This window comes from Passer domesticus, chromosome 10 (genome assembly GCF_036417665.1).
Source record: "Passer domesticus isolate bPasDom1 chromosome 10, bPasDom1.hap1, whole genome shotgun sequence".
Taxonomy (NCBI): Eukaryota; Metazoa; Chordata; class Aves; order Passeriformes; family Passeridae; genus Passer; species Passer domesticus.
Genome location: NC_087483.1, coordinates 20,370,592 through 20,396,026, shown reverse-complemented (window position 1 = coordinate 20,396,026; position 25,435 = coordinate 20,370,592). Strand labels below are relative to the sequence as shown.

Here is a 25,435-nt window from a genome sequence, read left to right as displayed (position 1 = left end):
CTGAGGCTCAGACACTGACAGCCTGATCATGCCTCTGCTGCTCTGACAAAACTACTTGCTGCTGAGATGAAAAGACCAGGGAAGACAGCACCTATTCTGCAATACCACTTCGCTTGGAATCCTTCATCCTGCCCTTACAAGATCCCCTTCTGACTGATCTGTTGAAACAGAAAAGTTTTATTCCCCTTACTGAGGAATAAAGATACATATCCAGTGAGTACAATCATTCTCCAAATAATTTTTCCTACATAATAAGTCCTAATGAACAAAGACAAAATTAATTGGGGCATGAATTGGCAATTACTATACATACATCCACAGCATATTTAGAACTATTGATAATTTAAATAGAAGAAAAGGGGAAATGGCTTAAACTAAATCATACAATTCCAAAAAGAAAATAAGATAGGACTGGGGTAGTAATTTCTTTTACAAAATCAGGGTCTGCTCACTACTTCAGCAGAAAGTACCCCTTGTGGAGAGAAGGTAGGGATCAAAACACTTCCACAAACAAAATGGGAACACTAAGGTTTTATCTGGAGAATCACAGATGTTTTCAGAACTAAAAACTGTCAAAGTTAACTAAATAAGAAAGGGTTTATTCCAGATTTTAAATATGTTTCCATAAATAAGAGAAGTTCTTTTGGGAAAAAAAACTGTAGGGAGTGTTCCTTTGAAGATGTTTATAGTTAATACATTTTACCTTGTTCTTCTGCCTTGGTAGTTATTTATGTACTGCTCCCATGTAAAAACTTTCCTGTTTTAAGGCTACTGATGTTAATTTAGAAACCACCTCCTGGCAAGGTTTAGAAAAATGTTTCTGTCTCTGACAGCCGTTGAGAATGCAGGTGGATCCAAAGAAGTTTTGTCTCAGACTATTTCTTTCTGCCACCTTCAGTGAACACATACAAGTACAACCAGCACCCAGAAGGGTCCCCTCAGTCCCTTGGAAGGCAAAGAGATGAAGGGAAGCACACTGGAGGTTTCCCTGCCTGCAGTCCTTGACAAGTCCTCCTGTGAATGAAGTGTATGGATTTCCTGATTGATCCATAAAGCAAATGATGGCTTTTTTGGCTCTTCTAATATTCACTTCCTGCATAAGATAAAAGATCATGGCTCTTTGGATGATGTATATGTTATGGATCAACTGGATTTCACTTGTATAATTCAAAGTCATCTTCTGGAAAAATTGTTTTAAACACTTTCACATACTATTGCCACCACTTTGGAATGAAAAAGGGAAGAACAAAAGACTACATATACAAAACCTAGAAATCTCCATTTGCAAAGGTTGTGCTAAGTTAGAAATAAAGGAAGTGCATGACAGCTAGCATTCAATGTGCCTGTCAGTAGATAATCATGAATGATTTAGTTCTCCAATGAGCTTTGAAGGGCATTGTGAAAGACTCTTAAGGAAAATCAATACTTGCAAGATAAATGGCAAGGTCTGCAAATTAGAAATAGAGAAGTACTGAACCACTGTTTCTTAAAATAAAAAGTTTAAATATGCAATGTCTGTGGTGTATAGCAGCATAATTTTACATAATTATCAAGAATTCCACAGGAGGAAGTAGACACCAACTTGGTAATGTCTGCCTATTACCCCAAGTCTAATTTCTAATCAAACCTACAAAAGTTTGGGAAGGAATGACAGTTGTGAATGATAAACATGTCCCGAATTAGGCAAATGAAAGGTAACCCAGATAAATATAAACTAGGAAAAACCAGTGTAGATATATAAATTAATCTGTTTCTAGAGGCTACTTCAACTCTGATATTCAGTAATACCACCAGAAATGAAATAATGGTTAGTTGACTCTAAAACTACATCTCTGAAGAAAAGTTTCCCTGAGTCATAATGAACTGTTCTGAAAAACAGTTCAGTTCTGTTGTGAAAAAGCTCACCTAAAAAACCTGTGCAACTGGAAAGCAAACAAATCAGCAACAAACAAAATTCCTGAGAATATTAGGAAGAGGCTGGAAAATTAATATGAATTGCATCATGTCTAGATATGGTAATGACACACCGCTTCCTTAATATGGTATTGAGTTTTGAGTCTGCTCTTTTAACGTACCTGTTTTTTTCCTAATCTTTCATGTCTTTGTACAAATCCACATCCCTACACGACCCTGATAAAGGCACATTTTTCACATACATGTTCTGCATTCTGAATTAGTACTATTTGCTGCTGTCACATGAGAGATGCTGGTTCACATGTCACCCCAGAACCGCCCCACATCCCCGGATGCTGTAGCACCAGGCCTGTCAGCAAGGAGGAGAAATAATGCTGTTGCTGTTCTAATTTCAGACAGACTGTTAGTTTGTGAAAGGAAACACTTGGCAGGGGTTCAGCAGGTGACTGTGTGGTGGTGGTGGCACTGCTCCCCTTTCAGCCCCCCCCCGCAGCCACAGTGACAAGCGCAGCGTGCAGCAGTTCAGGTGACGGTCACCTACAAACACACTGTACCTGCTGAGTGGGCAGAAATTACAACAGTTTCCTTCCTCTTGCCATTAGCTTCAACATTTAAGCTAAAATATGATGGCAAACAAGCATTTGATAACACTCATTGCCTTTTTATGAGCTGATAGGGAGAAGTAAAGAAGAGAGTATTTTTTAATTGCTGCTCTGATGAACTTGAAGAACCACAGAAGTATTGTTTTGGCAATTTTTTTTTTTTGTTAAAAAAAATCCCCAAGATGCTTTACCATAAAGTTAAAATAACAGGTTCAAATTTTTCACATTGGCTGGCTGTGCAGTTTTACACTTGAATGTAGAAATTATACAAAATTAACAATATCCTCCAGTTGCTTTCCTGGTTTTATTAGACTTAGCTTGATTCACAGCAGTGTAGGATTTAGGTCATACCTGTCACACCTGTCTGTCCATTAGCTTTTATTTTTCCCTTTTTTACAGCATATAAAAATACACATGTCCAAAGAAATGCTCCAAAGAATTCTATCATTTCTCAAATGTTTAGCATAGCACAGGGTTGTTTTTGTCAACGTGCAAACACCTCCTCAAGAGACCAAGTTAAAATCAATCAGCCCCATTCACAGTGAGAAGGCTGGACACCCCTCCAAGCCTTGCATATATGGGAAAAGCAACCACCATGGCACAGAATAAAAGGGCTCCCTAGAACTGCGTAAGCAATGCACTGTTTTAAGGCAGCTTCAGTACTGGATATTAGAACCAGATTGGAAGGCATATACTGAAACTAAATGTGGAAACACCTTTACTTACTGTGTTAAAATTTGGGAAGAATCCAACAGCAGAGCTGCTGTCCACAGGGAAGGACATAAAGGGTTTGATATCCAGGGAAGGCTGCATCATCAAGGTAGGTGTGCGCACAAGGGTGGGAAGTGTAGTAGTGCCTGCCAAGAGCAAACAAAACCAGGAATTCATGGTGTTCTCCTTTCTGCAACACACACAGTATAGCTGACACAACTGCCAAGAAAAAAATTATACAGGGGATGATGAAAAGGCTCTGTAGGAGTTAATATCATTAAAAGGAACCTATTTACACACAGTACAGACGAGGCAGAGCACTTCCCTATGGCCATGGATACTCAGAAGCTGAAGAGAAGACATATGGTATATAAATCACACTGGCAGGTAGAATAAATCCTTTCTACAGCTGCAAAATTCTTCTTGTGCCAAAAAACACCAGGATGGATGCCCATGAAAGTCAGATGCTTTTGCAATTCATGGTTGCCTACTAGATCAGCCAGCACAGACAATACATGAATGCTGAAATCCAGAGGTTTGTTTCCAAATAGTGATCTGCATGTTATTTTTTCCCCACTTCTGACTAACTATCAGGTGCTACACAAACATTTCATTGAACATGTAAAAATTTGTCTCTTTTACAGTGCAAGGTAAATATTAGAAAACAGCCAACTATTAAATAATCAGCTAGCATACAGATGAACACAATTCTTTACTATTTTATAAATTGGAGCTCTCCAAACAAAAGTTTTATAGAAGTCTATATGCTGAATTTTTTTCTGTATACACTTAAGAATCATTGCCCAGCAAGATCCCAAAACAATGGGCAGGCACAGACATCTAAATATTCATTTTTAACTAGCTATCTCCCCTATTCACACAAGAAGTGTGCCTAGCACACAGCTCCCAGCTATGCCTGTGGGAGTATTCTTTTTCCCCTGAAACCATACAAAATAGATTTCAAATAAAATTTCCCTCATTGAAATACAAAGTGAAAAAAAACCCAAACAACCAAAACCACAAACCAAAAACCCTCAGTGTCTCCTTCCTGGATTGAATAAATAATTCAACACCAACAGGAGCAGGCAGTGGAACGTAAGTGTCCCACACCTCTAAAGGAGGGTGAGTCACTCTGTCTCTCCTACCTCTGTCACAATTTCTCCATAATTACCTCCTCCTCCCACTCATCAGTGGCCAGCAGCTGGGAGCATAACAGGCCTCTTAGGAGCTTCCCTTGTCTCAAGCACAGCTTACACAATGCCTGAGCTTTTCCTCATAGAAGACATCTGAGCTTTTCTAACCCAGCCAGGAAGGGGATGGGCAGCAGGGAAGGGGAGGGGGACTGAGAGGGATCTAGAAGAAGGGGTTAGAAAAGGAAACAAGCAAACTTCCTTCTCTTCTCCCATAAAATCGTTTGTATCCACTTGCCAAAATGCCAGGCAATCTGTATGGGCTGTGTGAGCACCAGTCTTCTGTTAAGGGATCTCCCTTTCTGCCTGTTAAGGACACACAAAACTGAAGGCAAAGGAGAGATTTTCCTCCTTTTCACTGTCCTGTCTCCACAGTCACAATTTCAAGCCCATCTTATGGTATCCAAGAGGAAAGCTAAGTTCAGAAGCCAGATGGGGCTGCATGGATTTTTTGGATGAACAAACACTTATAACTAGCCCTGAGCTCCAATTTTGTTGATGCTGGAGAGACAGTCATTTTATCTCAGCTGCAGCATAGTAAACATTATATTATGGTCTAGCACATGAATAGCAGGCTGTAGTCTATTCTCTGTTTCTTCCATAGGAAAAGCATCATGATTTCACAAAGATGGGTCAATGACAGCCATGCAAAGAGAATGTTTCATACCATTCCAACAGAGCTGCACAACTTGAAAGGAAAAATATGCTTGAGAAACTTTCCCAGAATATTCTCTCCCTTCTTCTATCCCAATACTTTCATAAATGTCAAGTTTGCTCCTGCACAAGCCCATGAGATTAATTGACAGTAGTGCCTAATTAACTGTACGTCAAAGCTTATTCAAGTGGAGTTACAAACGTCAAAAAGCTAAAGGCTAACATGCCTATAGTTTCTTATTCCTATCCATAATGGAAAAGATGAATCAATAAGAAAGGAGTGTGTCAGAGAATTTATCCAAAAAAAGTATCTTCAAATGCAAAAATGATGATTATTTCCACTAGCTGGTTCTGAAACTGTAGATTTACATAATTTGGATTTCAGAGTTGCATTCAAACAGGAACTACGTTGTATTCAATTACCTAAAGGGCCATCATCAATCTAACTTCTGCAAGTTTCTCTTTGAAGTTCATAAGCAATTAAAGATCTGTGAAGTTAAAGAAAACCTATCCTCTCTTTACATAAATGTACTTCAATGAAGCTATGGTTACATATTCTGCCTCAATTTTACAGAAAAAAAAGCCCCAGAATAGACTCTGATTGTGACTGACATTTGAAATCAAAGTTCCTTTCCTGATGCTGTCCTTATTCAACGTATAGAAAGCATGTGGCATAAAATCTTTAAGGCATCCTACTGAAAAAAATGCAACCTTCTTTGTACTCCTTGGTTGAGCACAGAATCTTTCATGTGAAAAAGACATTTGAAATCTCTCTCTAGTTTTGCAGTCCATGTTCTTTCTGCTGCCAGAGTAATTTATAACCAGGAGACTAGAATGCATTTGCAGCCCACACAGAAAAGAAAATATATACACCTACCGGACTCATTAGTAAAGGCATTAATCACAAAATATGTGTTTGTTTTGTTTGCCAATTTACTACTTCAACAATTGCCAGTCAAATATCGATAACCCTGCTGGACTGAAGTTTAGCTTTCAGACTCACCTCTGAAAGCCTCTGATGGAATTATCAGGTCAAGGTGCCCTAAATTACAAGTAGAAGCACTTCATGAAAAAATCATCAAATCAAATGCAATAGGGCAGTTTTACCCTGGCAATGCTCCCAACTGTCAAATAGATTCTCACCACTACTCCACCAAATCTTTATCCAGACCTGAACTAAGCCGGAATATTGGCACAGAAAAGTTGTCGCTGACAAGCTTCATTATCTTAATGAATTTAACAGATGTTTATAATTTCATTAGCATTTTAATGATAAAGACAACTTACCATGTCAAGCACAGATTGTTTTAAACTACCTGTAAGTCTTTACAAGAAAGAGCAGTTATATTTATTCCACAGGCATTTGCTTACTTCAGCTTCATACTTGTTACACAGTATTTTATAACTTCAATTTTGACTCCCACAGCAGGAATTATCTAAGTACTGGGAATGCAAGCTCTGGACAGACTTTGCAAAAGGCACTGATCCTCACTGGTCCCTTTTACACTTGTCAAAGAGGAGGAAAAGAGGTTTTCAGATGACCCAATAGATCGCATTTTATTAAAAGTTTTTTTTTTCTTTCTACACATATTTATCTGAACAAACAATCCTTGTGTAACAGGTGCTGCTCCTCTTTAGCCATGTAGACATGGCTTTGCATACACTGCAATGCACTGGGACACTGATGTTTCTACAGAAGTTAGGAAGGTTGTAATCTTTATCCAAATTTAATCTGCCTTAACAAATAAAGTGTAATGGATTAAGCAGTGCAAGTGATATTTCTGGGGAGCAATAAGAAGGTCTTGTATCTGTCACTCCTGTGGCAAGACATGTCCTCAGGGCCAATTAAGCAAGCCTTAGCCTGTTGCTAGCAAGGGGACAGGTGACACAGGGGCTTGAAGAATCTCTACCAACACGCCCAGTTTTCCAGCTTCAAAGAATAAAAACAGAATTCCAGGCTAGCAAGACTGCAGCTTTGGCAGAGGGAATCACAGTTAACTTTGGCCATGGTAAAAACTCACTCATCCTCTTCTTCAAGTAGAAGTGGTGCCAAGATCAGTCATATCTGAGCTCACAGCTTTGCTCTCTGTACCTTTTGAAAACTATTTGTGACGCTATTACTTCTGTGATTTTCTCACCATTTCTTTGTCACTGAAAAACACCAAGAAAGTGTAATGCCTACTCATTAATTCCTCAGATCTGGTCATTCTTAGACCATTATACAAAAAAACCTCCAATTCCATCACAAAACATACTCACATAAAACACATTTGTGAATTATTTCAGCTTACTTAAAGAAATGAATCATGTTTCAGACTTGAAAGCATTCTGCTCCAATGTCTTCATTAAAGGCAACTATAGAGAAATCTGAAGCCATACTCAAATCTCTCCTGTTTTCCTGTTACCTAAGATGTTATTACAGTATTTTAATCCTCCCATCAAAAGAAGCAATCCTCACTCAGAGCAAGTGAGTGGAAGAGTAAGCATGCTCGGGACTGAATAAAAGTATTTGAGTGACAAATTTCTGTGCATTGGACAATCTACATCCACCTCACATTGCACAAGGCTGCCTTTGTTTTAACTTATGCCAATAACAGTATTTGGGAAAATTCCAAAGGGACATTGAGATAGTCACACCCACAACTACTTATGTGCATGACACTGGCAGTTTTCAATTATGGACACATTGTGCTGCCTTTTTCACCCCTGACCAGTTTGAGCTATGAGGCACCTTTACTTTCTGCAGTAATGTGGAGTAGTCTTATCTGGCCCCAGAACAGTAGCAATGTAACTGGTATGATGGATCAGTTCTGGGCTTTCTCCTCCCTTACCTTTGTGGTTTTGAGACACTGCTAGAGCCAACAGCAGCCCTCTGAGGGTGGATGAAAAATTGCTCCTGAATTAGTTAAGGACTGCAGCCAGAGTGTGCACAGCCACCCTGTCTCTAGACCTCACACTGTCATCTCCAGTTACAGCATTTTCCTTCTGAGCTCCAGAAGGTGGAAGCAGCTCCCTGGAAGGATTCTGAGACAATTCTGCATGAGTTCACCTAGGAGCTTTTTCTGGGACCCTACAGTGTCAGCACAGTTTATTGTTTTGTCAGTGAAGTTGTCAACATTTTCAGAAATATTTACTTCTGCACGTGACTAAGAAATCCAGTTTTATAAACAGGTTACAGGCAGAGGTAGTACCTAGGGCTTTCATATTGAATAAAAATCTCTCCAGCTCTACTGCCTATGACTCACAACAAAAGCCCAAAAACCCCCAACTAGCCCAAAGTACACCATACTTTCCAACACTTGCTTATTATGCAACCATTTGGAACAATATGCAGAAAAAATTATGTTTATAACAATCCCTCTACCTAACTAAATGATGAAAGATTCAGGTTTTTTTTCCCTTTTATCTGATCCCCTATTGCATAATTTCATGCCTCAGTTCTGCTTCCCCCACAATTTATTTCCCCCTACCTGACAGGTAAAAATCAATCACTTGCAAGTCACTACATTTTGTTGTTTGGGCATTTATAAGACACTAGCCCTTGAGATTTTTCACAATGCTTAATATTAGTCATTTTTCCATTCCAGTATGATCAGCTTAGAGGATTTAGAAACTTGCGAATTTCGTTTGTTTACTTACAGCTATACAAGGGTATTAGAGGATGTCAGCTGTTTCTGTTTATGCCCAAGATAAAAAACAAGTTAAGTGCAAGTAAAATAATTCTGAGTTTCTGAACAGCAGGTGTTGATATCAAAACACTTAAGGAAAAATCTATTCTAGAAGTATCCCATTAATAATACTCCTGAAGGTGAATACTAACACATGCACTCCCCTTATACACAAAAAGTTAGTAAATACAGAATTAATTAATTGTTTCCACATTTCACTGAGCAAACCAAACACTTCATCCTTATAATGGTATTAATGAGAAATGAGACCTATGACACCCATATGGATTCCAGTCTGTCAAAAGAAGTCGTGAGAGATAAGACCATTACTTCAACAGGTTCTCCCCAACTAATGTGATGTTAAGAGATAACTTCCTATTCTGACAACTTATTTTTACAAGTAACTTGAAACAGAAGCCCAGAATCTATGTGACATGGCACAGCCCCTAGCTGACAAGAGGAAAAATGCTAACAAGTTTTCTGCCCCCTGGGCACCACACCAACTAAAACACTCATGAATGACGATGCAGCTTCTTTTGGGAATTGACATGATTAGCATCAGAGCTAGTGATACACATGTTTTAAAACCTGGAGAGTGCACTGTATTCACATCTCCTAAATGTTAATCAGATACCAATGGAAGAGTTCTTGGCTTACTGATGAATTTAAAAAACAGAATTATCAGAATTCCATATTCTCCTTTTGTATAAAATGGGATACCTGGGAATGGGGTATTTCCATGTAATGCACGTAGGCTTCCACCAACTAGGCGAACACCAAAAATAAATTGAAATCCGGTGCTGCTGAAATGAATGGCTTTTAGTCAGTCCAAAAAGTCAACCATCACTTACCTAATACTTATAATTACATATAACTCATCTAGAAAAGTTGTATAGCTATATATTGCATATAATTTCATGTAAGAATTCTAAAAATACAAAAAATACTTTACAAGTAAGCATATCTTCATTGTATCAGATCCTTCCTCATTGAAATACTAGTTGGTTATTTGGGATTACTTTGACTTTGATTAATTGTTAATATTCCTTTGCCTAGCTAATTATTTTCCATTTCCAAAGCCTTATGATAGAAGCATGGCCATTAAAAAAAAGATCAGAGATCATAAATATTATGCACCTACTTTATGGGAAGACAATGAAAAAATTGATATTGAAAATTTCTCTTATAATAGTATGAGTATTGAAAAAAACTGTGTGGATACTTATTGCCCTTATCTCTACATTTAGTATATCAAAATCACATATATGGACAAATAATGATGTCTACCGGGGAGAGGGGAGCTACAGAGGGAGAAGATTGAGACAAAACAATATGAAACAGGAATTTCAGTATTTTAGAGATGAATATTTAGAAAATTATTTTTTAAAAAATGGTATTCTACTTGCAGCTGAAAGTTGAAACATCTTATTCTTCTTGCAGCCTGTCTAATATCTTTCAATAACAACTGTAATCCCCATAGGTTTTTAATGGAAGATACCAGAACGGATGGAGTAGGAAGGGAAGTAAAATAATTAGAAGTGGAACAGATTATCTTGCATTTTCCCTAAATAACTGCATTACAATTCCCAACCATAACACCAGGAAGAGCCCTGTCCTTGCTGTACTTGCAGGATGGGTGACTCTCGCTCCTGTCCCCTCCCTCATGCAGCTGTCCCTTCCATGTCGCTCCTGTGGCTCAGGGCTGCACACCTGCATGGTGAACAGCAGAGTGTACAGCAGTTGTGCTTCACTCTTCATTTCACACATTTTTTCTCAGTATTTACATTCCCAAGCCAAGTGAGCGCCACAAGCACTACACTGCTATCAAAGCAAGTTTGTTAGCACTGGCTCCTTGTCAAGTCTGAGCAATTAAATAAATTACAAAACATCCTTTACTATATTTAGAAGAGGCATGCTGGCTGGAGTGCAATTGCAATTTGCTATTATCTGTAGATACTATGGAAATATTTGTCATTAGTTTCTTAACAGAGATAATTCTCTAGACTTCTAAAGCAAACCAGACTGTTTGACTGAAAAATAGAGTGCCATGTCAAGGCTTAACATGATCAAACTCAGTAAGCTGGGTTTTTTCTAATAAACCAGTAACAACTATTAATAAATGCAATGCTCTGGCCTACATTAAGGTCAGCTGAAGTTTTGCAGTCTATCACTATTTCTTTTTCTCAGAATCCTCTGGTTGGGTCAAGTTTCTCTCCCTAGTCTCCACAGACTGAGTGAGCAGCATTACCCTCTCCTCTGTTCTTATCTACTTCTGGGAAACATTGCTTTGGACTTGCTTTCACTTTGAAGTTTTCCAAGTATAAAAGAAAAAACAGCTGCATCTTTTTCAGCCCTCTGTTCTCCTGCCATCTGGACTAATGGAGATCTTTCTGAAATCCTGAGGATCCTTTTACATGATTTATTTAAACCAGCCCCCATCCCTTGCCTTTTGTACTGTCCCAACACAAATGCAGTGAAAGAAGGTGTTTGCTTTGCTGCTGCCACCCTTGACTGAAAACACATCAGGTAACACCTACTGAAGCTACTCTCTTTTCCAGAAAGTGGTGCCTCTTCTGTAACAATCTCCATTGTTTTTCTTTGGTGCTGGACACCAAGCCTGTAACTGTCCCAGGATTAAGCACTGCACTCCCTTCCCTTCTGGTTCAGGAAACACAAGTTTTCTTACAAACTGCAGCTTCCCTCATAAAGAACAAGAACAAAATAGCCCAATATATATTATCTTGAAAGCGTCATAATTTGGAGGAAAGCACTTAATTGTAGTTAGTTTTTTGAGTCTGTTATCCCTTCAGCTCTCATATAAGCTGATTTTTCTCAAAATCCAACTGCTACCCATGATTCTGGCACCACTGGTGCCACCATCTAACCCTCAGTGAGCCTCAGCACAGGCTTTCTTTCAGGAGGTACTGAGCTGTTACCCACAAAACCCAAATAAGTCACCAAGAATGCTGCTGAGGGAATCCTTTGTTGTTTGTTGGACAAACAGATTTATGTTTGCAGCTGGTCTCTTGCTCCTTATTCCCCTTCAATAGGCCAACCCACCAGCTCAGTAGTGCTGCGCACAAAGGTAAGAGAGGTCTAGACACATACATCCTCACAGATGTGTCTAATCCCTTAACCACATTAGACAATTTCCAACGCTCTTGAACATCATCAGAGCTCAGAGAATTTAATGCCTCATTTGCTTTTCCTGCACAATACACAATCTCCTATACAAAATATAGTTAGCCAAGTTGCTTCTTGTTTTCTTTTTAAAGTTTTTCTACTGATATTGCCCTGTAAATATCCTTCAGATAAAAGATTGCTGCAAGAACTAATTTACATTATTCAAAGAGATCTTTTGAAAATACTGGCAATGGAAATCCAGGTCTCCACCAAATGAAATCTATTTTCCTTCCAATTATAATTTTCAGATTTTCAGACATTTCAAAAGAAGTTTGTACATTCAGTCCACCCCTTTTCTATCCAAACCATCATAACACCAATCACAATCTTCCCCTTACTTGCCATCACTTCCACAGCTAGGCACATGCTTTTAAAAGAACCACTATCTTTCTGTTTAGAAATAAAAAACAGTGATACAGGGAAGAAAGGCAGATTTAAAAAGCTTCACGATATTGTCCATGTAGTTTACACACGTTCCACACTGAATTTAATTGCTCTGCCACAGCATAGGCAGAGCACAAGCACCTGTCCAAAAGAGATCAAAAATGTACAGGTTTTTTCTAGCTGCTGCCCCTAACTAAAACAACAAGAACATCTTCATAGGATTTCCTGGAAGATTTCAACTTCCTCCTAATCAGGTGACATACTACATCTACTTCTTTTCAGAGCCCACACTCTTGAATATCTTCAGCAAGGGACAAGTCCGAGGTCAAGTGACCAGTGCATCCTGTAGCACCATATCTGGAAACAAATAGTGCAGAGACCTCACTCCACACATGAAAGTACGAGCCAGGCTTAGCACCTCTCTTACCTAACACTACAAAGAAAGGTACTTGAACCTGCCTGTGGAAAGAGCACAAGAGTTGCATTATTTTTCCAGCTTTCTAAAGGTAGGTCATTCACCAAAGGAAGGCAAGTACTAAAAATTTACCAGTGCTTACAATATTCAGAAGCTTCATATGTTTTTGCTGTGACACACAATCATGAATGATTTTAGCAAGCCAGAAGGTAAAATAAAACACAGTCCATGTAGTCCTGTAAAGGCTTCCCAGTATTCATCAGTGCCATGGTACTTAGTTAAGTCACTAAGGGTATAATCCACCACCTCTGCAGCACTTCAATATATACATATGCACATATAAACAAACAGCTAAGTCTCAGGTAAATAATAATTTCATTTCAACATGGTGCTCTTTTGTGACTTCGGGTGCTATGAAATAGTGAGCAACTATCAAGCCTGAACAAACCTGGGCTGTTGTAATTGTGTGTTTAGCTTTGATGATCTGTGAGAAGAGCACACTGTGTGTCTGAAATGTGCCCCCTGATTCTTGGGGCTGTCCTGTGCAGGAGCTGGAGCTGGACTTTGATGATCCCTGTGGGTCCTTTCCTACTCAGAATACTCTCTGATTATGTGAGTTTTTTGCAACTTGACCCTGGAAGGAGGGCAGACTGCTATTTGACATGAAAATATAACCTAAAAGACTGATAAACTAAATTTCACTGGCTTTTTCCCTGCTATTCTTCTTAGAATTAAACTTAAAAGGGTTGCTAGCTAGCTGTCTGCTACAGAGCTGCATTTAAAATAACTTCTGGGAGAAAAAAGAAACAAAAAAATGAAAAGAAATGGTGTCTGAATTTTTTGAAGAGTTCATAAAAGGGGACCTCTGAGCACAGGGTTACAGACAGCATGGGGTCATGGCATTCAGAAGATCAAAGTCCACAAATCCTGTCTCTCTTGAGTTAAGGTGCACTGCTTTACTTATTCTCAAAGTCAGCACTGATGAGTAAGAACTTGAAAATTTATAAAACTAAAATATATGCTATCTATCCTCTATTTATAAAGGGAGAAGGAAGACAATAGATTTCAAATTAACAGATCTTCTAGCCCAGACCACCACATTTGTGATGTTATTGAACATTAATTAGACACCAGTATCTGACTACAAACCTTATTTTGCTGTGTGGTGCAGCAGTGCTCCAGCCCTGCCAAGGCTGAGACATAAAGACTTTTAAGGCTGTTTTGTTTTGAAAGAATGCATGATATGAACTTTGACAATTCTACCCTCAGCTTACCTTCAGAAAGAGAGAAGAAAAAAAACAGAAAAAGAGAAGCAGGTAAGAGAATGTTTCTGTTAAATTAAATTGAGATTGAACCAACCAAGAATTTTTTTTATCCTAACATTTGAACTGACTGAACAGTACTTCAACTGATATAAGCCTTTCAAAAAAAGGCTTCTTTTTTCTTCTAGTTTCTCAGAGACTAATTGATATCACTTTAACAGGATTTATTTAATAAACTAAATGTAATTAATCAAACACTATGCTGAAAATAAAGACAAATAAAGAGAATCTGAAAGCATTTTCTGAAAATGTACTGTGCAGCCTGTATCTGCTTTCCAGGATGGCACCAGGAGCAGGCTGGGCAGCCTCACTGCTCCTCTTCTCCTCACACTCCCCTTGAGCCAGCGCAGGGACTCAGACCAGTTGCAAACAAACACAAACCAACAAAAGAGAAACTTGCCTTCAAGCAGCCCAGTGAGCTGGTCGAGCTGAAGTCATGGTTGGGAAACAGAGAGTACCAAGTTGGTGGCAGCAGAAAAGAAAAACTTTTGATGAGCATCAATGTATTTTATTGTCATCCAGACTCATCTGAACTAGCCCTCATCTTGCCTGCAGTGTAACAGTCAAATTTCATGCCTGCCACATTGTGTTTCTGGTTATTTCTCTCAGGATGGTACCTGTTTAAGCTGACAACACGGCAGTGTTAACTCAAGTTCACCTTATGAACACAGCAAACCAGTCCTGCATTCCCAGAATAGGGATTCCTGCTCATGTGCTCCATTGGTCATTACTCAGCTCCTGATTTCCTTTATATACTTTGGCATAATTCATTTTCCCTTTTCTTCAAAGGGAACATAACCTATTAGATCTTAAACTTAGTTTTTTCTTCTCTTTTAAAATTACTGTGACCCCATCAGCTCTCTCACTGCTCTAGAGCCTCTTTTACAAGTACCACAGATCTGCATTTTCATCCTTGCAAGTATCCTTGTCGTGTGTCTGTCAGAGCCAGTGCGCTGAAGATTCTGGTTCACCGATACACTCTGACCTGGTCTTGCAGGCTTTTTTTTGTTTATATTGGCAACTGTCACATGAACATAACTGATATTTCCAACAAAATGTAATTACAAACTGGCTCCATGCAACCCAAACTTTTGGTTTTATCTGACAATCCAAACAATCCAAATTTTAATTTGGTATCCCGTAAGTATTGCAAGTGCACTTAGAAAAAGATTTCTTTATGTTTGATGCTTTCAGTGTTATTTTATTTTCTATTTTTTCCCCTACACATTCATGTTGCTCTTTCTTCACCATTCTTAGCAACTTAAACCCATTTCCATTTCCTATCCCTACATACAGCTCTTGTGCTTGAGTCTGTAAGAATTTTATAGTTTAGCCAAATTATTCTTGCTACATTTCCTGACTTGCCTCTGCCATGAGACAGTTTGCAGCTGCCTTCTTATTAGGGTTTCTTTAGAAGAACTTTCAAACCCTTACAGTATGCTTGACAAAAAAGAAATATCCTGATAAGGATATCTTACAGAAAAAAACCCTCCATCCTCTTTTCAGAACTGCTTTCTCTACTGGTTGTTTGGTGTGTTATCGTGTTGCAACATTTTGCTGCATAATTAAAAACCAGGCAAGATGGCTATTCTGTCATTTTTCTTCAACTAAAAAGTAGCAGCCCCTCAGTTCTAATAAATAATGGTTTTCACTATCTTAAAAATAAGATTTCACTCTAATTTCAAAAGCAATAATCAGTACTTCATATTCAGTATCCTAAATGCTACTTTAAAGATGAATCTAAGTATCAGAAGGACTCCAGCTTGCCTCCTGGAACAGGTAGCGTATTTCCTTCTCACTTCTAAATCCCCAGTTATATACTGTGCTAAATAATTGAGCCTGTAATTCTGAGTAGTAAGAAAGAAGCAAGGAGCCCTTCACTTTTTTTTCCTCCCTGTTCTGCTGCCTGATTTAAGAATGTGCTAAAATTCCCAAGCACTGGGCTTCAAATTCACATTCAAAACACTCTTATTAATTCTCAAGAGTACCACACATCTCTAACCTCACTTCATACTTTGCGATTGGCAAGACCGAAGAGAGGATTTTCTGACTGAAAGGCAATGCACACTTAACAGAAAGCATATGGTTTGAAATATGACTTTGTATTTCTAAAATCTTCAAACTTAACAATGAGAGTTGAAACTATATCATTCAAAGAAAGGGTGTTTAGGTTTTGTGAAGTGGAAAGAAAAGGCAAAAATCACAAAGGAAGAAAAATACTGCTATTGCCAAGGTGTGGCTTCCAACCCCAGTGATGTTTCTATTAGCTACAATACCACTCCCAGCAAAAGGGAAAGTAAAAACACTGAAATGCTACCCAGAGTCTTGGAGAAAGAATTATTCATGTAAGATTTTGAAGTCACAGTTGAAGGCATTTGATGAGTATATGTTTAGAGACAAAGAAATCTTTAAAATACTTTGTATTATAACTTTGCTTTTCCCTTTTAATTGCCCATATTTACAAAATCAAGAGAAGCAAGCTTGCTTGTATAAACATGAGATATGGGGCTATGATGTGTGATATAAAGAACTCTGGCAAATAATTCAAACATGGATCTATTACACTGGTGCAAATCTGTCATCATTCCTTTTAAGTCCAGAGAATCACCAGGATTAGCAGCAGTACAAGTGTGAAATTTGGCTGAATAACTTCAGCTGGAGGAGCTCTGTGTAGAAGCAGCAGCTGCCAGGTCAGACACCATAGTGAATCTCCCCAGTGCAAAGCAATAGCAAGACAAGGTACCAAAGAATTTGTTACCGGTTTCATGTAGTCAGTTTGATCTACATCCACAGAAAGTGTTGCACGCTCTTTGCTGACTAATAGTTCTCAAAGTGCTGCACAGAGGAACCCACTGAGGGCATGACACATGCCAGCACTGACTGGAAAGAACAACTGACATTCCACAGGGCAGAACCTGTAGGAGGAACCCAGCAAGGAGCTGTGCAGAGTGACGTGGAGTGCAGGGAGGGCATCACAGCCCACCCAGTCCTCTATTACCACTTCTAGTGGACTCTCCCTCCATCTCTGTGCAGATGTCTGAATTATAACTTCTTACATAAATATCTGCTACACTAGCATGCTAAGTCTGCAAGGGAAGGATCAAACACTGGCTCCTTAGTTAATGTCAAGGCTGGTATGTTTCTGTGGATGCACCAGACAGTTTCACAGTTCATCATGCATTCCAGAATGGGTTTAAAATATGCCACGAATCTCCGCAGTAGGTACAGCCTTTCAGAGTGAAAACATACCCCAGAATACACTCAGTGCCCTATAACCTAAGGATTCTAACCCAAGTCCCTAATTCAGGAGCTGGAGTTCCCCAAGCAGGTGATCAAGTAGACAGCTCTGAACCCGTATTCTGCAGTTCAATCACCTGAAGAAGGATCCCACTTTTTTTTATACAGTCACCTCCAGGAGAAGCAGAAGTGATCTCCCTCCACCTCCACTGGTGGCACCTACACCCTTGTAATTTCTGTGTCCTTTTTCCAGAATTTTCAAAACAGTTCTGTGGAACTATTCATTTTGAGTCTAGGAGAAACTTCTCCATAACTACAGTGTATGTCTGTCAGCAGAAGGAAGATCAGATAACTGAACTTAGGATTAACTTGCTTTTATGCATTTTGACCAGGAAGATGCAAGATGACTTTAGCTGGTTCCAAAGAAAAGATTCTTAGCCATTTGAAAAGTATAGTCAGATTGGAGGAAATACAAGAGTAAGTCCATTTGCCAATAGGAAAATGCTTAGATTTATAAGAAAAAGGTAAATTATTCTAAATCTCAAAGATGCAATATCTATCAAGTTTTGGCGGTTTGGAGTTTTGTTTTCTTTGGGTTTTTTTTTTTTCCCCCCTGTGGGTTTTTTTTTGTTGTTTTTGTTTGTTTGGGGTTTTTTGGTTTTTTTTGTTTTGTTTTTTTTTTTTTTAATTTAAGGTCCATTTCACCATCCAAAGGTGAAATGCAAAGAGAGTTTTTAATCTTACTGTTTTCTGCCAGCACAGAATTTCAGGCTTCTACACCTTTTTGGACATAAAATTCAAAAATCTTCTATTAAACACTTTTCAAAGTTGCACCAAAAAAAAAAATCATGCAAAGTGAAATTTAATCCTCAAATATGTTTTCTATTATAAAAGAACAGAAATGTATGTCACATATCTTAAATGCTTTATGGAACACACTTGAATTATGGAATACACATGAAATGGTTATTGTGACTAATGCCTCAACTGGAATTTAAAAAAAAAAAGAAAGAAAAGGAAAAAAAAAATTGGTTTGTCCTTACACAACACCAGAGCCAGAATACAAAGCAACCATAAACATTTTCTTCTCTCCCTCCCCAGTTTTAACAGCATTGTTTGCAACAAAGGATTTCAGAGAAGCAATCATTTAACATGAAAAAAGAAGAGTAAATATGCCTTCAACACAAACTGAGAAACAGTCATCCTGTGAAATGAGTTCTCACCTGCAGTAAATTATTTCATTCTTGGGATCCACTGTGAAAAATACAAAAAATTAACTTTAAATGGGAATAAGAAGAAATCATAAGAGCAACTGGATTCCAGTGTGGCAAGCATCAGAAAACTGCAGCTGACTTGGAGATTTCAAACTTCAGTGCCTATAAGAACAGAGGTTTGAACATGATGAGCATTGCCCTGTATATCTATTTCTGTACATACATGCTCAAATACAACAGCAGAGAAAATCTGTAAATCAATCTAAAACCACCCAGTCTTCGTATGTTGGGCTAGGTATAGATTGATAAACCTCTCTATCAGGCAGTGGTGCAGAGTTAAAAAGACTTAGACAAAAAACTACAGAAAACAAAAAAATCTGGACATTTTGTCTGAAAAAATTTTAGTGCCCTTGGTCATGCAGTGAGAACTATAAGAAAAAGGTATAAATAGTAAAAACACTTGATGTGCTTCCAAATAATATCTGAGTTGAAAGAGCAAGGGACTGACCTGCCTGAGTAGCAATTAAGGTGAAGGAGGAAAAAGCCTAATAGAAGCCTAATAACCTGGTCACAGCATGAGGAACAAAGCTCAAACTGTCCATGTGTCCTTTACATGAAGGAAGGACTCATAAGTCCATCTCTGATAAAGCTTATTGTGATGAGCAGCAGGTATCTTTTAACTGGGAAAGGATTTACAAATTGAAAAGAGACTGAGGTAAAGCAAGCTCTGGGAAGTCTAAAAAACACAAAAAGTTAAATATGGACACCCTTGGAACAATACATGACAGATACAGAGGCTAGAGGGGGTACAGGTATTTAAAAGACTTCTGAGGTGAAGAATTCTGAAAGGTTTTGGAGAACAGAGAGAACTGAAATAAAGAGATGTGAGAAAAACAGAACATCATGGAAAGCTTCTTGACACCAAGATTATTCTGAGAGATATTTAATGTTCATGGTGGCAGCCTTTTTTAGCTGAACCAAAGTGCGGAAATAATCTCCTAAGAGATTTTGAGATTCTCAACAGCACATGCATTTGTATCAAGACTGAAAAAAGTGCTGTATGTACAAGAGAAGCAATTCTACACTGGCAAGGAGAGGATTAGATGACCAGCAACCATGATTGCACTTGTTAAAGACAATTTGCAATAAGGTATTGATAGTCAGTGTCAAATTTTTATTTTATGAAGTACAAGCACGGCCTTGCTTCATTTCAAGAATGCCATATCTTTCAGAAAGTTTTATCATGAGTTTTGAGAAAGAGATCAATAAAACAAAATTTCACAGAAGCAAATAAAACCCCAAGCATATGTTACCAGCTAACATTAATGAGAACCCCAATGCAATGCCTTTTATTGGGTCCATTTTACAGCAAAAAAGTGAGTCCTTCCTCCACAGACTTGTCAAAAGCTTAACATTATGACATAGAAATTGAGAGAAACAGCTGTATATTTCTTTGTATCTCTATACAGAGTAAAATGCTCTAGCTTAGAGAAACACAAACACTTATTTCTGTTTCAAATTTGAATTTTTATTTTCTGATGGTACTTGCTGTGTTTTCCATTTGAAGTGCAGAAGACAATATAAACACTAACAGTGTTTATTTTAATTCTGGAATTATGTACCTATTCCTGAGGAGAAGTAAAGCAGAAAAACTTTTAACAGTTCTGTCAAATCTGGTTGTTGACAATTGAATAATTTAGTAGTTCTCAATACAGGAATAGTTGCAAATTCTGGGAAAAGAAGGTTGCTAAGATTCCCTCTCACTCTGCAAGTGGAATTTTCCACTTCATATAAATACTATTTTTGTCAAAGCAATTTGTACAGAGTCATGGTACCACTGCACATGAAATGGAAAGTTCCACAGCTGTAATGGAACTGGGAGCTTTTGTTCATGGAACACTTTTATTTTCATATTAAGGACAAGCGTGCGTCATAGTCAAAAGCAGCATTGCTTATCTTCACAGTAAATACAAGATTTACAAATTTTATTCCTAAATATCAGTTGTATCTCATTTTAAATGGTAATGTTTTATAATGCATTCCTAGCAAAGTTCATGATAAAACAGCCTGAGCACAGCTGCTGGTTGCCACGTCCCTTACATCATCTGTAAGAACCAGCTTGCACTGGGAGCTGAATCAGCAAAAAGCAGGAGGAGCTTTCATTTGGGGACATTAGGATTTGTGCAAGTGGCAACACAAAAAGGTTGCATCTATCCAAGAAGTTATATTTACTCTTTCTAGAGCGGTAGCAAGTTTCAGCCATTATTCCTATGTGTATCAAAGCATTTTGATAAAAATCTGATCATTGAATCATGGAATCTCAAGTCAACCAATCCATCTATATGAAATAAAACAAGAAATAGACCTTAAATCTACAACGTCAATCAAACACCACATTATTTGAAAATACTTTACTATAAATAGCACTCAAAACAGTGGGAACAGAAGAACAGGTAAGTGAAAAGCTGGCAGAGAAGAGGAAAAAAAAAAAGACTGGCTCCATGGAATTGTGTGTATTCTCCATACACATGTTTATCTCAAAAAAAACCAACAATCTTTTAACAGATCTATTGACAAGAAGCTACAAAAATCCTGAATATACATCACAGTTCAAGGAATGGTGGGAAAGATTATGTGATATTTGCAGACTAGATAGAAAATAATGACAAGTGTCAAGATCTTGCTCATAGTCTGGAACGTTAATTACTTAGAAAAAATATAGAGGAAAATAATTAGAAAGATGATAGCAGTTAATGATGCAGAATAATTGATGGAATTATAACAACTGCTTAGGCATTTCAAGGATCATCCTTCAATAGCAAGAAAAAACTGTTCTGTCTAATGAAGAAACAATATAGGCATATCAACCACTTTCCCTTAAAGGTCTGGAATCCCACTGCTCCATGTTTTGCTTATGCTGGAAAAGCCAGAGTTACAAAAGTATAAATATGTATTTGGCTTACAAAGAAAATCGTCACTGATGATAAATCACAGGAAAAAAAAGAAAAAAGATAATTATATACAGCTTTCAGTTTTCGGAAGCATTTATAGGGCTGGAATTTAGTGCAATAACAGCTTTGCTTGTAGATTGAACAACTTACAGAATTGGTGAGATTTAACATGTACAATACATCAAAAGGGAAATGCTCCTCAAAGTCAAGCAAAGGAAAGAGGACTAAACTGGGATACAAAATTTCACTGATCAAGTCAGCAGATTTGACTTCACAGAATCCAGCCTGAGCGGATACTGACTGAAGCCAGCACTGCTCAGTTGGAGGCCAGGCTGGAGTTACCTGGTGGCCTTCAGTTCCTATGGCAGACATACATTTGGCATCTTTACCTACACAACTGCCCTTCTCAGGAGAGCAAACAGGTACAGAAAAACCTCCACTACCTGCCACGTAACCACCTTGCTAAAAAGGAGCCTGTCAGTCTCATGAGCTGCTGTTGTCCTGTCCCTCATTAAAAGAAAGCTCATTTCATTAAGTGCCCTGGCAACTACAGAGCCCCCACTGGCAGTGACCCATATCAATTAATCTCATCAAGAATGTTTACCCAAGCTGATTTCACTCTTAAAAAGATTCCCACTATTCTCTCATCTTGTACTGCTTTACATATGGTTGAACATATGAGAAAAATGAATGAGCAGGTTAAAAATTAAAAAAAAAAAAAACCCCAAACAGTTTTCTTAGTTGCTGGCATCAGTCATGTGCTGACAGCAAAACTGGTAGAATATGCAGGGTGCCTCACTCTTCCCCATGCCACTGGTATCTCCCCTCAACACCATGTGCCCAGGTTTTGCTCTCACAGCACAGCAGGAGACCTTGCCTTGAGGGTCCCCACCCCATCCATGGTGGCCTGCTGTCCTGGGAGCTTTCCTGGAAACTATTCCACTGACATCATTGCAGCTTCACACAACGTTCAAGCCCTGATCTGGAAGAGGTCCCTTGTAAAGGGGCACATCAGTGCTGACTACAAAGATTTCTTAATTGGTCCTTCTTTTGAAGGATGCACGTTTGTATAAGCTTAACAAATAACACAGGAGAAAATAAGCAATACAAACATTTCATTAGTTCATGCAAAGCAATACTGAACTTTTCACAAGACTGTTAGGGAGCTGTTAACAGCACATAAATAACTTGTAACAGTGCACTCCTTTGAAATGTTTCACTGTTAATCACATCACTGCAGTGGTTCCCTTAACCTGATCTGGTCTCAAACAGTACAGCAGAAGCTTTAAGCAAAAAAAAAAAAAAAATGAATACATGCTGTAAGAGCTCAGCTTAAGTTTTGTTACACAATATGTTGACATTTGAAAGGTTGATGATGATGTAGGTTAGAATATAAGTTTCATTAAGAGTATTAAGAAAGTCTAAATAACTGGGAACTTCAGAAACTCTGTTATTTGAACTAAATGCATGCTTTGGGTTTATCTATACACTATGAGACCCAAAAGACTGCTCAGAAAGTTTAATGTCTGAGACAAACAAAAACAAATAAGGAAATCAAACTTCAAGCAAGAGTTGGATGTGTTTCTTAGTACAAGTAGGCTAAATTATTAGAATACAACAAATTGAATAAAATACACTAACATTATCTTCATTTAAGAAGGGCACAAGCAGGTGTAACTGGAGCCTTAGATAACCAAGGACCACATGAGTTTTCTGAAGTCTGAGAGAGACATCAGGTGGTATCCCGTGCTGTTGTCAGTGAATGAAGCTGCTCTCTTTGCCTGCATCAAAACAGGGTTTGTTTGATGCTGCCAAGTAAGCTCTGGAGAGCAGCTGGTTGCTCTTTCCATCCTCCATCTTTCTCATGGAGGAGAAAAGCCTTCTTTGATAACAGACAGTTCAAACAACGGGGAACCCCACATTCAGTAAATGCAGTGAGACAAAGTACAGAGCACTGACACAATACTTTAACTGGAGAAAGCGGCACTCAAATTCAGCTAATTCAAGATTGCAAAAGGGGTCTCGGTACACACTGCACAGACAACGTGCATACCTACATATTAAGAGGCAGAATTCCCACAGTTTATCCAGCACCAGCAGTTAACATAGATTTGTCAAATATCAGACAAAAATTACTCAAAATAATAGAGTTTTATTTTCATTAACTTAACACATCTGCCGCTACTTTTTCTTAAGAATGGATTTCCTTATTTAGCATGTCTCTACATAAAACCTACTATAATGCCTATTCTCCCTGCTTTAACATCAATCATAATTTTAAAAATTTTTCTCTCATAGTTGGTTTCAAGCACTGGTCTCAGCAGTGTTCAGTCTTTCTCATGGCTTTTTCCCCCTGAATTTTTTTCAATTTTACATGTTAGTAAAAGCTCCAAATCCAACACCATGAGATTAAGATAAAAAACTGATGTTAATCCCACCCCAACCACTTTTTATTTTATTATTTTTAAGAAAAGCATTGCTTTTTCTTTTTTAGCATACTTCCTTTTCCAGATCAACACTGAAGTTAGATGAGAACTTCAACTTTTATTGCCTTTAGGAGCTGACTCCACTTTTCTAAAGCAGCTCTTGTTCTCTGTTCCATCAAGAAACTGAGAAGAAAGCTTGAGCTGCTCTCCAGGTGGCATATATTGTACATACAAGGAGCTCTTCACTTTTCATGCAAGTCATTCCATTAGGGAAGGTAAACCACAGTTTTGAATTTTAAAGCAGGATTTCATGTATAATTTATAAAAACTGCCACTTGCATCAACCTTACTTTCTCTGGTGTATTTTCTGCTTCAAAGTGTCCCATGCTGTTATACTTCAGCCATAGGTGCAGTATCAATTACTGGCTGTAAGTGACCCTGCACTGGCATCCATTTTGTTGCTATCAACAATCCCTGGAACATTACAGATTTTTGGCTGACAACATCACCTACTGCTTTGTTGTTACTGCTTAAAGTTGCCATAGAGACAAAAGAACAGCTGAATAGCAATCTTAATTCTCAAGAAATGGTTACTCTTTAGTCATAGGATGCTACTTGCCAGTACGGAGTCTCAGTTTCTAATGGAATTTTATTTTCAATAGTGAGTTTTGTGTCAGAGCCTTGCTCAAAGAAAAAAAAATAAAAGGCAAAGACAAAAGATACTTGTGTTTCCTCCTGCCCACTGTAGTTCTGCTGCTACTGAAGAGGCAAAGGAGACCGTCTCCCTGCTGTGGCACAAGATAAACACAGCAGACATTGTCTCCAGCCCCATACCCTGAAAGATAAAACAGTCACTGCACAAAACCCTTACCTTAGTCTCTCTTCTTACATATATATTTTCTCTTCTTATGTCTCAGAATGGTAGGCAATAAAGAAGCTTCATGCTTCATCTTTCTCACCAAGTAAAGTGCTTCACCACCTCACACAAAGTGCTTCTTCATCCATAGAAACACAACACAACCTAGGAAAAAAATTAAGGATTCCCTCCTTGAATTTTTTCCTCTGGCCATACAGATCTGCTTTCTCTCCAGTACGACCCTTCCTGTACAGAGTATGTGCAGGAGCTCAGACTAACAGCTGAATCCCACTGCTCACTGCTCCATTAACTCAAATTACAGTATAACTTGCAACTGATGGGAATTGAGGGCACTCAGCCCTGGGATACTTGGCATCTTTCAGATTCCAGTCCCAGGTTTTGAAGTCCTTCTATCTCCCCACAGTTCCTGAGTGGACAAAATGCATGGCATCAGAGTAAACATTACCTTTTCTACCTTAAATCCTGTTGTTGAGAAGTCAGAGAATTTCTAAAGATAATTATAAATACCAGATTACCCCTGGTTTAGTACAAACAAGATGCAATAAATCAGAACCTTGTCCTGCAAAGCCATCCCACAGACAGAGCTAGCAGCTGTCAGGAACAGCTGAAAGAATATTTTCCTGTTCAAGAGCCTTCACTTCACCCTCAACTTGACACCACTGCCCTGCTCCCCACACCTTGGTGGTA

At 38.3% G+C, this 25,435-nt stretch overlaps 1 protein-coding gene across 14 annotated transcripts in view; it reads right to left on the bottom strand.

Annotated features, from left to right (window-relative positions):
• ZNF385B (zinc finger protein 385B) overlaps nucleotides 1-25,435 on the bottom strand; it is a 155,968-nt gene that overhangs the window by 51,285 nt on the left and 79,248 nt on the right. For 7 of the 14 annotated variants that reach the window (XM_064434293.1, XM_064434290.1, XM_064434291.1 and 4 more), the window contains one exon: nucleotides 3,243-3,373. The exons of 2 other annotated variants lie outside the window; for them this stretch is intronic. In XM_064434293.1, coding sequence (XP_064290363.1) covers nucleotides 3,243-3,373 — 131 coding nt within the window. Of the gene's footprint in view, nucleotides 1-3,242; nucleotides 3,374-18,503; nucleotides 18,641-24,221; nucleotides 24,364-24,742; nucleotides 24,893-25,435 lie in introns of those variants that run through there. 5 more of the 14 variants (XM_064434296.1, XM_064434297.1, XM_064434295.1 and 2 more) reach the window with 4 other exon arrangements.